A 12,837-nucleotide genomic window follows, 5' to 3' on the forward strand; every position below is an offset into this window, starting at 1 on the left:
TAGATATATAAATCATGTAAGCCACAAAAAAACCCTAGTGATACTAAAAAGACCTCATACAAACAACTTATTTAGCAATGTCCAATGATATGTTATATTTAATATTCATTCAGGAATTACCATTATACTAAGAACAGTGTAAGAGTCCTTCTACACAGGGTATTATAGTGGCATTGATTTCATAAACAAAAAGTGGCTTACAGGGTAAAAAGCTAGCTAATATCTGCTTTTTAAATATCCATATCATGTATTTATTAGATAAATTACTGAATATGTCTTTCTTCATAGGAAAGTCTTAAAATAGTTGCAGCCAAACATGGATACATCCTGTTCAGCAGTTTGCTAGAGGTAAGGGTGCAAGTGACAGGAGCCATCAGGCAAAGGTTTAAACACTTTTTTTAAAGACAAGAGCACAAACATGACACATAACATCACTGGCAGGATGGTGTGCAGTGGAGCCAAAGGACTCGCAACACAATACACAACCCTGATCACCACATAGTCCTTCTTGACAGAGGTGGGGACCCACAGCCACCTTTCTCCACCCCACTCAGCTCTGTTCTAACATATGTCAACTTACATGGCCAAGGTTTGACACAATTAACAATCTTCTGAGCCTAAAGTTGGGCCATCAGCCTGGTTTTCAGTGGGCAGCCCTGAGTGATGAACCACTTCTCAGAATTTGGTCACGTAACGCAACATGAGCAGCTCACCTCAGACATCTGTTTTCTAAAGTCATGATGTTTGCAGGCTGGTGACTAGGCAGAACACAGGCCACTTCTTCCCGGTTACACCAGATGTTCACCCCCTGGGGTCAATGTCATTTTAGGTGGTGCATTAATCCTCCACTCCACTTTTCGGTGTGTTACAGAAAAACAACCTGCTTGGGCTGATCAACGATCCCATTCACAAGCCAGTCACACTCTTCTGGCCCACAGACGCAGCTATACGTGGGCTGTCACAGGAGCAGCAGGACTTCCTCTTCAAGAAGTCCAACACAGACAAACTGGTGCAGTACCTCAAATTCCACATCATTCGTGATGCTGCTGTAAGCCCTTGTTTTTTTTTAGGAGCATTGCCAAGGCCAGGATGCTCAAGACCAGACACATGCATCTCCCCTCTTTTCCTCCCCAGGTGTTGGCCTACCAGCTACCCCGCTCCACCTCGCTGAAGACCCTGCAGGGATCCAACCTCAGCGTTAGCTGCGGGGATAACGGGCAGATTGTAAGTGTTCACCCTGCCAGCACATTTACCCCTTGACCCTGCTGCAGGACCCATTCATGCAGACCTCACTGTGCCTGTGCACAGCCCCCAGAAAGGGTCAGTGGCACCAAAACTCCGTTGATCCTCACCAGTCCATGCCAACAGCCATAAAACCAGGGCAGCCGCTCCAACAGATTCAGCGAACTAGAGGGTTTGTAAGACTCTTTGGAGCAGGTTGGGGTTTTTACTGTTGCAAGATTTCTATTTGTTCAAAACAGCTTTCAGTAACCTCAAAACTGATATACCAGCACATTTTAAATTCTCCTACAATGAAATACACAATGGAAAACTATTAAGATGAAACTGGCTTTGGCAGCATTTGCATGCAAACTCTGGTTTGTAAGCACTTAACAAGCCAAGATTGCAGGCATGCCCACAGCCTGTTAAGCCAGAACAGCAGCACATTTTTTTTGTTTGCAAATGTATGTGATCACACCTGGCAAGTGTCTGCGTCTGAAAACGTGACTAAGCCTAAGCGCACATACTGTAAGCCTGTGGACATAAGGCTGGTGTACTCTGTCCCCTCCGTGACAGGAAGAACATCTGCCCATCTGTGATGTTGTAGCATTTGGCTATAGAGAGAGAGGTCCCCAAATTGTGTTTGGGCCCCTGCAGCCATCTGTGTTACCTGCAGGACAGTTTGATACACCATCTCACATCAGGAGCATTTCCGACAAGGGAGGATTATCCCTAACACCCATTCAAGATCTGGATTCAGCCTGGGCCCAAGGAATACTGGCTCATGACTTGTCACACTTCCCTCTCCCCATCCTATCTCTCAGGGTGCCCTTTTCCTGAATGACAGACAGTGCAAGATAGTGCAGCGGCAGCTACAGTTCGACGGGGGCATCGCCTACGGCATCGACTGCCTGCTGATGGACCCCAGCCTGGGAGGACGCTGCGACAGCTTCTTCACCGTGGATATCATGGTCAGTCCCCATTTCTGGTCCCCCACTCTGGCAATGACACAGCCCGAGGGCCCAAACCCTGTGCTTACAGAGACCAGGGCAATGCTTGCAGCGTCTTTGGTCCTACCGAGATTTAGGTCCCACCACGTCAGGCTGGCTTCACCTCCCATACCGCGTAGACCTGTGGTTAAGAAGTGCAGCATAAAGCCCAGGAGATACTCCACAGAAATCCTGCATCCACACAGAGCAGCACATGGGATAAGCGATCTCAGTTAAGAGCAGCCTAGCAAGCCCTGATCTGCATTCAGTAACTTTGCTCAGACCAGAACAGTGCCCTATAAATGCAAGCATGAATGTGAGCAAAGATGGGTTTTCCCAGCACGCTTTTAAATTATTACATATTCACACTACAAATTTTATCACAGAAATGGCATTTATGAAGCTCTCAATTACAAAGGAACAGCACTTCTCTGTCTCCTGTATTTCTTGCCTTCACAGAAATATCCTTTAACACACCTGAACTGGCACTTCCACAGCATGGAAGAAGTTTCCTCTGCGAACTTCGATGGGTCCCACAAACAGAAAGCTTTGAAACCCATTTTGAAATGGTTTCAAGGCCAAATTTTTTTCTATTTAACTCAGGTGCATTAAAAAAAATTACCTAGAATAAATAAATAAAAACACCCACAAGCAAACAACATGTAGTCAGTCTGAAAAAGGCTTATTGTAATTTATATTTCAGTTATAAAATCAACAATATCGTTTATCTCATCTGCTCAGACTACTCTTTGTTTTATGATTTTGTTAAATGAAATAGATACTCTCCTCAGACCTGGTCAGCACTTCCCAAGAAGTAACCATTTATCTCCACTCCAAATTAAACATCCACATCTGATGCAGCCCATGTCAATATTTGTGTGAAGAATATCCACCATCTCCTCCCTGCTTGTTTAAATCCAGGAAAAAGTTTCTCCTTGCAGAATTTATTTTCTGGTATCAAAACTAAATTTATTGCATTTCATGACACTAAATTAATGCAGCTATTTTGCAGTCATTCTGCTCTCTTCTTTCTCTAGAGCTCTTATAATCCGTTTCAAGCAAAATAAGCCTACACACTTATTTGCTGCTCTCATGAAACAAATATTTTGTCCATTTCAAATAGCCTTTTGCTGCCATTATTTTAATATACTTCTTTTCCATTTTGTACAACAGGGGTATTGTGTTAGCTGTTTCAGCAATTCTAAATGCCCTCCAGGAACAAAACCAAAGGTAATTAAAACCTTGCATTTAAGTAGTCTAACCTGCTCTTCACTTAAACTGGAATAAGGTTTTTTTTTTAAAAAATAACACAAAGAAAAATAGAGAGAACCCTCAACAGTGAACCCATGCTGTTAAGTGATGCCATAAAGGCTCCAGGACAAGCTGTCCCTGGGCAAATGCCCAGACACCAGCGGTGGAGGACACTGTAGAGTGTTTCAGCTGGATTTGGAGCAGCCTCTCCATCCTTGTAAATGGTGCTTAGGAAATGGGGAGTCAGGGAGAAGGCAAGGGCCTCACACGTCATGTTTTGATTCAACATATATCATACATTAAAAGAATGAAAAAACCTCCACATATCACTCCTCTTCCTGTGTGTTCCCCCCTCTCCACACCTGCAATGCCAGGAAGGGATCCACAGGTGCACATACGAGTCCTATGGGCTGAGGAGGGACGGCTGCCGCAGGAACTGCTCCATGGTCATCCACACCCCTAAGTGTTGCAAGGGCTACTTCGGGCCAGGCTGCCAAGGTAGGATTCACCCCCTCCACACCTCCAGCCCACAGCCTCCCCAAACTCAGCCAGGCTGGGCTGGGAGAGCTGGGGCAGGGGCACGAGGAGAGGCCAGCCACAACTTGGGGGAACTCTGTGCAAGAGCTGAAGTGCACAGAAAGCATCATTGCTTTTCCACTCCAAATCTTCTCTTCTTCACATCCATAGCCAGTTTTAAACTCCATGCTAGTAGCAAACCGAGGGAATGCTACAATGAGTAAAGACTGCTGTGCTGTCACCAAACCCAGAGTCCCAATGGCTCGCCAGCTGCAAGTCACCCCAGCACCAAACCAGATATCAGGCTCAGGACAGTGACACCAGGACACACCGGAGCCACAGCATGCTAGCCCTCAGCCACCTACACCACTGGTGTAAGCCCAGAAATTGTAGCTTTGAGGAGGTGTGGGGCAGCTTGGGAGGCTCCATCTCCAGTTGTTTGTCAGCAGGCACAGAGGCTGTCCTCAGGGCACAGAGGGCCAGGCACCACATCAGGATCTCTGCTGGCAGACAGATCCAGGGACTCATAGCCCTGATGGCTCACTCCGTCAGGGTTTCACAGACATGGGGGCCTGAACAACCCTGGCCAGCCCAGGCCGAGCTGCCCTTTGAGCTCAGGCCAGCAGCACACAGGCACACGGAGGTGCATAAGCGAGGGTGGATCTGGGCAGGGGCTGGGCAGTGCCATTCCCTGATGGCTCTGAACGAGCAAGCACCCAGACCCAGGGCTGGAAGAGCCCACAACACCTCTCTGATAAGAGCTGTAAAAGCATGCCAAGGGACTCGGAGCACAAGGCTGGCAGTCACACGTCATGTCACAGCTGCTTTTACGTGCCCCAGCAGAAACTCATTTACAGGTCTTTCCCCATTCAAGGATTTTTACAGAGCAATAAATAACAAGGTGACGATGAATGAACACGCACTTGAGCTAAACAGCCACTTTTTCCTTTTTTAAACCTTTCAGCTTGCCCCGGGGGCCCAGAGACCCCATGCAACAACCACGGCTCCTGCGATGACGGGTACGCTGGGACAGGAGAGTGCCGCTGCAACAGCGGCTTCAACGGCACTTCGTGTGAGCTGTGCTTGCCCGCTAGATACGGCTCCAGCTGCAGGCGTACGTCTACCTTTCCTTTCCATGCTGTTCCATGTGTCCCACCTAAACTATTTTGTCAGCGATGGGTTAAGCAAATCAAGAAAGCCCTTTCAACACCAGTATTTTTCCCCATAAAGAGCAAGACAGCAATGCAGCACCTCAAGAATTGCAGGAGACCAGGGCCACACACTACTTCTGCAAAGGAAAAGGACACTGAAATGACGGCAGCTTGCAAAGAGGGATGGCAGCCAAGAAACTGCTCACATAATCCATTTTGCTCTGTTTAAATGTAAACTAGGTGGAATCAGAATCAATATCATCCTTTAAAACTTAAATGTTTTCCCAACATAAAGCCTTCAGATGGGAAGCTACAACATTAACCCTCCCATCCTAACTGTGTGCACCTGTAGTGCTCATGCAGCTCATACAGCAGGGTTTATAAGCTCGATGCTCTTGGGGTGGAAGCAAGACATTAGGCCTGGTAACCAAAGCTCAGGTGTATGCTTACCTGCAATTCATCAGCTTTATAGCACAACATGACATAAACTGTATGAGCTAGTAGTCTGACCAAGATTATGATAGCTAACAGAAGGAGTGATTATAACCCTTTCTCTTTAATGCATATTTATGTCAGCCAAAAATTAGACAAACAGAGAATTAAACTCTTTTTCAGCATGACCAGGCTTTCACAGAATTGGTTTCCCCAATCCCATGTAATTTTCCTATTTAAGCAATGATATTTCAGGACTACAAATAAGGCAAGAAAGGATACTACCTCATTACATTATAATACAGAGATCCTTCAATAATTCCTTAAGAAAGACTCAGCATGTAAGTTAATGCAGCACCCAAAGGGTAGGGGAAAAAACATCACCTATAGATTAAGTCAGTCCCTCATGCTTCAGTTTACAGGGCACAAGGGGTAACACCCCATGTATAAAAGGAACAAAAGGAATTCAGAAGCTTTTAGTCATGAAAATAACTAAAACCAAAAAAAAACCCCCACAAAACAAGATTAAAATACAGCTAATTTATGCACATTTTACAGCAAAGGTCACTAACCTCACAGTTGGTTTCCTCACTCAGACAAACCTCCCCCAACGTGCAACCACTCTCTCTGCCCACCTTCAGTCTCTCTGGCTAAAAGGCTGCCTCAGGACCAGCAGGTGCTGCACATTAGGATAGGATGAGGCTGGGTCTGCAGCTCAGCCATTAACTCCTTCCTGCCACAGCTCTTTATGAAGTCTGCTACTCTGCCCCAGCGCAGACCAATACTCACTTTCATTTTCAGAGGCACGTTTATGTCTCTAAATGCCAGTTATACAATCATAGGGTCATAGGATAATTCAGGTTGGAAGGGACCCTCAGGAGGTCTCTCATCCAACCCCTGCTCAAAGCAGTGGCAGCTCTGAGCTCAAATCAGGCTCTTCAGGGTCTATCCTGCCAGGGCTTGCAAACCTCCAAGGATGGAAACTGCCCAAACAGGGACAGCCTGGCTCACTGCTTACTGACCTCATGGTGAAAAACCATGAGGTTAAATTTATCTAAATAATTGCTGAATGATGCTGTATGTAAGCTGACGGTCTAGGTGATGTTTCTCTGGAGAAGGCTTTTCCCCTTTCCCAAAGGCAGCTCTGTAAGTGATCCCTCTGCCTTCCTTTTGCAGCCTGCGAATGCAAGACCAACGGGCAGTGTGACGAAGGATATTCAGGAACAGGACGGTGTTTCTGTGAAACAGGATGGACTGGCCGACTGTGTGAAACCAAGCTAGGTCTCTGCCTCCTCTCACCGGGCTCCGACGCATGGAGCCACGGGTCGATAGCACTTGCACTTCAACAGAGGGTTTGCGTGGAGAAGGGAAAGGGTTAATAATGTCAGAAGCCCTCAGTGGAGGCTAAGGGACTCTGCTCTGGGCTCCCAACTGTCCCTTCACCTCCCTGTCTCCCTCTCTGTGAGATGGGAATATAAGTGTTTACCCACACCGGGGGGGGGGGCTTTGGGCTACATGAGGGAAGGTGTCACCCAAGAGCTAAGCAGTCAAAACAATCCTTACGGGTTTTCCAGTTAGGAAGACTGGTATAAGGGGGTTTCTGTCAGTGTGCAACAAGGACACTGGGATATAAACAGCATCCTCACTCCAACCGCTCTGCCTTCCCCACAGCCCTGCAGCCGGTGTGTTCCCCGAGCTGCTCTGCCAACGCCGTCTGCACGGAGAACAACACGTGTCAGTGCAAGCCGTTGTACAACGGGGATGGGGTGACATGCACAGGTGAGCCCCTCCTGCTACGGGAAAGCGGGCTGTCCCCTCCTGCACACACAGTTACTGGCCGGTGTGACGTGTCGGCTGGCAAACTCAGGACTTCCACAGTGCAGCCAGTGAAACAAATCTGGGATATACACGGATCAGTTTTATTGCAATGCAAGTGGCTGGCTTCACCAGGCTTTTCCAAGCAGGAACATGAACAAGAAGTGTGCTTCAGTCAGATTTTGGAGACAGTGAGGTTTTCAGCAGTGTTTCACTCCAAGGATTTTCTTTGATGACCTTAAGGTCCCCAGTAGCATCACTGCGGAAAGTCATTCTCTCTGAGCCAGGTGTCTCACGTTCTCTGAAGGTACCCTGGCCAGAGCAGAGCCTCCCCCCCCCAAAAAAAAATCACCTGTCTTGAATCACCAAAAGTCAAAGCAGAATCTCTGGGAGGGGGTGTCATGTCTCTTAAATTAAGGATATCCTGACAAGGGCTACAGAGCCCTAAAGGACAACCTTCGTACAAGTTCAGGAACGCCTCAGGAAACTCAAACAGGGTTGTTTCCCTCCGCCTCCCAGACAAGTGTTCTGGTGTTTTTAGAGTGCCTTAAACATCTGGAGGTGGTTTGCTTTTGTGAAGAACATCCTCTTGAAAAGCAGACTCCACTCACCTGCTTTCTTTTCCCCCGTGCAGCTGCAGACCTGTGCCAACAAAACAACGGCGGGTGCCACAAGGCAGCCGAATGCACACAACGGGGGGTGAAGGTCTTCTGCAGCTGCCAGAAGGGATACAAAGGCGATGGCTTCACGTGCCTTCCAATAAATCCTTGCGCCGATGGGTTCAACGGGGGTTGCCATGAGCATGCCATTTGCACTGTCATAGGACCTGTAAGTTGAATGACCATCAGGCGTTTCTTCCCAATGCCAGCAGAAGCCTTTTCTCTGGCTGGATCATGCGCCGTACCTCTCCAAGTCCCTGTTTTCCAAAACAACCTTTACATGGCTCCAGCCTAGTTGCCACATCAGTTTGCAATCCCTTCAGCTGAGGGGTGAGAAAGTTTGAAATCTTTCCTCTGGGGAAAGGGGAACTACAGCAGATGGGACATTGTCTATGTGTAAATTTTCTGTCCCCTTCTTAGCTCTCCCTAACTGGATATCCCTATTTGCAACAGGAGTTTGTTGGACTGAAACTGGATATATTTTGGTAGCTAAACCTAGGGACAGCTGGGAGAACCGTGTCACTTGTCGCTTGGCCGGACTCAGCTTAAAAAGCTCTGCAACCACATGATACAAATTCCTTGGCCCACACGGTCAAAGTTGTTGAGGAAAACATGTGCAATGACTCCATCCAGCATTTTTCCTGGTGCTTTCAGGATCACCTGTCTGTTCCATTTTGGTGGCTTGCCTGATGTGTCTTCCAGGAGCTATCTAGAAAAGCCTCGTCGCTAATCCGTTCCAGCTGCCAACCATTGCAATCCCTGGATGTCACCAATTCCTGCTTGGTTTATAGTTCTCAGTTTATTACTATCAGTGGGCTGCTAAATTCCGTTCATGCTCCCATGCCCAGTCATTTAAATATAATTTTGATAGGTTTGCCATCCATTTTTGTTAATTACTTGTCGTATAATTCTCCAAAGCATGTTATGAGCTCTGTGGATGGAATTATGCTTTGGTATTAATTCAGCAAAGCACCCAAGTGCATGTGTAAATGTTTTGCTTAGAAGTATAAATATCAGTGTCAGAGTTTGCAGTCTGTTGAATCACGGTTGTTAATAGCAACTTTCCTGTTTTCCATTCCCTGCTATATCAAGTGAATATTTTTCAACAGTTCAGAATGATGCTTGAAATACCACTTTTATGTCAGCTAAGGATTTGGCTTGGCCTTTTTTATTCTCTCTCTGACCAGGACAAACGCAAATGCGAATGCAAAAATAACTACATCGGCGACGGGCTGAACTGCTCGGTGATGCAGCTTCCCCTCGACCGCTGCTTGCAAGACAACGGGCAATGCCACCCCGACGCCGACTGTGCCGATCTCCACTTCCAAGGTGAGGATGGCACACCGTGCACGCCACGGGACAGGGACATCCTCACCGCTGTGCCACTGCACTGGAGCCGGTGGCCAGGATCCATGTGTCCTTAGGCTCACTCAGTCCTCTGCCTGTGTCCCCTTAAAACTATGAGAAGATTGAAGTTAGAACCTGTGCTTACACACATGGCAATACCGGATCTGTGAAGCCAGAGATGAGGGCATTCCAGGCAGGAATGTTACCCCTAAGGGATCAATCTGTCCTAACTACATTTCACAAAACCCGCGGGTGTATGGCACAGCTGACTCTCTGCCCACGTGTGGAAACACCTCAGGAAGAGCTGGTTCTTGTCTCTCTTTGCAGATACCACCGTTGGGGTTTTCCACTTACGGTCCCCACGAGGGCAGTACAAAATGACTTACGAGATGGCAAAGGAGGCCTGTGCCAACGAGTCAGCCACCGTCGCCACGTACAGCCAGCTGCAGTACGCGCAGAAGGTGAGGCAGCCTCACTGCCGGAGGAGATACCCGAGCGGACCCAGCCACGGCGTAAATGGGGAGGGAGGAGCAAGGGGGCTGCTCTGTGCTAATGAGCTTCATTTTCCTTTCCTTCCCCCACACCTCAGGGTGTGCTTGTTCTGGAGTAGTTTTCAGACTGTTTATTGGTTTCTTGCCTGCTCATACAGCACTGAAACCAGTTTCCAAGATCTTGTTTCCAGTGACACTGGGGTGAGATGGTGGAGTCAGACTTACAGGGTGTTTTCATGGGGGTTTTAATTATTAGCACTTCTCAAAGAAATGTACACTCCCAAATTACGCCTTTTTTTTTTTTAAAGTAAGGCTATAGGAATCTTTTCCCCAGATGCTGTTAAGTTAGCAGACCCTTTCCATATTCTTTTCCTTGAGCATGTTATAGACAACACATGGCTGATGTCAGTGGGATGAGCATCACACCCTGGGTTTGTAAAACTTGTTTTAGAAGAATGGGTCAGACTGACTGCATCTCTCTGGCTCTTCCCATCCACAGAAGGAAGGAAGGAAGACAGTCACTGTTTAGACACCTTTAGCAAAATGTGAGGCTGGACCACAGCCAGCTGCCCAAGGAGATTCAGCTTGCAGCCAGAGCTGCCTGTCCCCTGTGCCCTGTAGTCTCCATATCTCCCTCGAAGCAGCAAAGTCGGCAGTGGGGCTGGCTGCAGCGCTGACAAAGGGTGGGCTGGCACACAATGGCATTGCCCATCCCCCTTGGTTTTCACACCCACCTCTGACTCTGCCAGGCTCGGGGGAACTTTTCCCAGGAAGGCTCCTTTGGTCTGTACAGGGAGCCAGTGACTTTCAAGAGAAGCCCCTGTCTCCACAGCCCCTCGGCACAGAGCTCAGGACAGGCAGGCTGTAGGATACATGGAAGGACAGCCCCCCCTCAGACCCCCACAAAGAGCTCAGGCAGGTCGGGTGCTGCCTGAGCACCCCGGGGGGACTGTTCATTTCACCCACAGCGCCCCATCCCCGCCACCCAGCTCTTCCCCCGGGGTTTGTTCCCTTACGGCTGTGCTGGCTGCAGGCGAGGTACCACTTGTGCGCTGCCGGCTGGCTAGATGGCGAAAGAGTGGGCTACCCGACTGCCTTCTCCTCCCCAAACTGCGGCTCCGGGTACGTCGGCATCGTGGACTACGGGAGAAGAGTCAACCTGAGTGAAACCTGGGATGTCTTCTGCTACAGGGAGAAAGGTAAGGGTATCCTCTGCTGCATCCCTCTCTGCAAAGGGGAGCAGCAGCCTGGAGTCCAACCCTTTGGTCGGCCATGGGCATTTGCCCACGCGGCTATCTGTGTTTGTGCCTTCCAGAGGTGAACTGCACCTGCAAGCCAGGCTACGTGGGGGACGGCCTCTCCTGCAGCGGGAACTTGCTGCAAGTGCTGACGTCCTTCCCAACGCTGACGAACTTCGTGTTGGTAGGGCCCACAGCTGGCACGCTGCTCGGGCGGGCGAGCGGAGCGGAGCAAGCTCTGCCGCCCGGTCGTATCTCGGTGTTTGCTTTACCTGCGGGTGACACCACCACGCCAGCAAAGCAAGGTGGAGCGGTCTCAATCTGCGCTGTCAGAATCACAGCACAGAGGTTTTGGGTTTTTAAAAACTCGTTTGGAAATTAAATGCTACTGCAGCTTTAGGGTTCTGTGCACAACTGCTCCGGGCTTTCTCATATCGCAAGGAGCGTGGGGCTTTTCCATAATTTTACCGAATCACTGGCAGGAAAAGGCAAAGCATTAAAAGGATCCTTTTCTTGCCACTTCTCAAACACGTGTAAAAGGCCCTACAGACAAGGGCCAAACTCCCTACAAGTTTAAGATGGGCTTGCCAAATCAGCAGCTAAAACTGTGCTTTAATGCAAACCTCTTCCATAATGTCTCTCCAGAGCTGCTTCATGGCTAGTCGCAGAAAGCTGCTTTGTTGTTATTTATATGGTCTCATCCTTTCAGTTCCCCGCACAGGAGCTTGCAACTGCTCTGTAGTAACGCTGACTTTCGTTTCTGCCCAGGACATCATGGCTTATTCCAACAGCTCTAGGAAGGGGAGAGAGTTCCTGCGGTACCTCACGGACCTGTCAGCGCACGCCACTCTCTTTGCTCCAAATGATAGCGGGTTGAGGGAAAATGAGGTCAGGGATTTTTCCTTTTTTTTTCCCCTTCCTTGTTTTAGTAACACTTTATAAACATCCATTGTGAGTTTCTGCATTCCCGTGAAATTTAAGTTAAAAAATAAGTTATCTTAGTATGACATGACTTCTGTGTAACCCCACATAGTTTAAACTGTGCTTCTGAAAAAGGTGAGTTCATCATTTCCATTTCTCTTCCACTGTTAGGAGTGCAAGGTTATCGAGTGTTTGAGTCACTGCAGAGAGTTTTCCATCAGGGATTTTAGTTCCCTAGTTATAAAGGAGTCTGCCTGAGATGAAGTCCTCTCTGGCTTATTAACATCAAGCACAGTTATTTGAAGCAAGCGGTGCACAGCTTTGGTATTTCCCACAAATACATTAAAGGTGTCTGTTCCTAGCTTCATTTCTATGCTTATCCCTTTTTTCCTTCATTCCTTCAATCTAACATTGTCCAAACAATTCACATGGGTTTATGCCCTGGCTTGCACATTCAAGCTGTTTGGAATATCTCTGAGGCTCATCACCACAGGTCATCATACAAAAGAATAAAATCCTTTTCCTGCCAGAATCAAGGTACTGCCTGCTGCAGGCAGCCATCAGGGGCTGCAGGAACAGAGCATCCCACTGCTGGCATCCAGGTTTCCCAATAACCTCAACCCCATAGCGCCCTTGCTGCAGCATTAATAGCAAAGAGGGAAGAAGGCCACAGGCACTCTGTCTAGGGCTAAATCCAGTAGGTTAACTTGGTTTTTTGCTCTCATTTGCAGACTCTTTCTGGGCGAGACATCGAGTATCATTTATCTAACACCAGCATAATGTTTTACGAAGACCTGACCAACGGA

At 48.1% G+C, this 12,837-nt stretch overlaps 1 protein-coding gene across 1 annotated transcript in view; it reads left to right on the forward strand.

The window, feature by feature from the left end:
* STAB2 (stabilin 2) overlaps positions 1–12,837 on the forward strand; it is a gene marked incomplete at its 5' end in the record, with an annotated part of 77,649 nt that overhangs the window by 57,981 nt on the left and 6,831 nt on the right. The window contains 16 exons of the mRNA XM_010153897.1: positions 289–348; positions 872–1,048; positions 1,135–1,224; positions 2,046–2,192; positions 3,384–3,454; positions 3,850–3,959; positions 4,942–5,091; positions 6,737–6,841; positions 7,232–7,339; positions 8,010–8,203; positions 9,222–9,363; positions 9,709–9,842; positions 10,906–11,071; positions 11,188–11,294; positions 11,879–11,998; positions 12,763–12,837. The exon at positions 12,763–12,837 is cut by the window's right edge and continues 55 nt beyond it. Of these exons, the coding sequence (XP_010152199.1) occupies positions 289–348; positions 872–1,048; positions 1,135–1,224; positions 2,046–2,192; positions 3,384–3,454; positions 3,850–3,959; positions 4,942–5,091; positions 6,737–6,841; positions 7,232–7,339; positions 8,010–8,203; positions 9,222–9,363; positions 9,709–9,842; positions 10,906–11,071; positions 11,188–11,294; positions 11,879–11,998; positions 12,763–12,837 (1,956 nt within the window). The remainder of the gene's footprint in view (positions 1–288; positions 349–871; positions 1,049–1,134; positions 1,225–2,045; positions 2,193–3,383; positions 3,455–3,849; positions 3,960–4,941; positions 5,092–6,736; positions 6,842–7,231; positions 7,340–8,009; positions 8,204–9,221; positions 9,364–9,708; positions 9,843–10,905; positions 11,072–11,187; positions 11,295–11,878; positions 11,999–12,762) is intronic.

Source organism: Eurypyga helias, unplaced genomic scaffold, assembly GCF_000690775.1.
Source record: "Eurypyga helias isolate BGI_N326 unplaced genomic scaffold, ASM69077v1 scaffold7216, whole genome shotgun sequence".
NCBI classification, from domain to species: Eukaryota; Metazoa; Chordata; class Aves; order Eurypygiformes; family Eurypygidae; genus Eurypyga; species Eurypyga helias.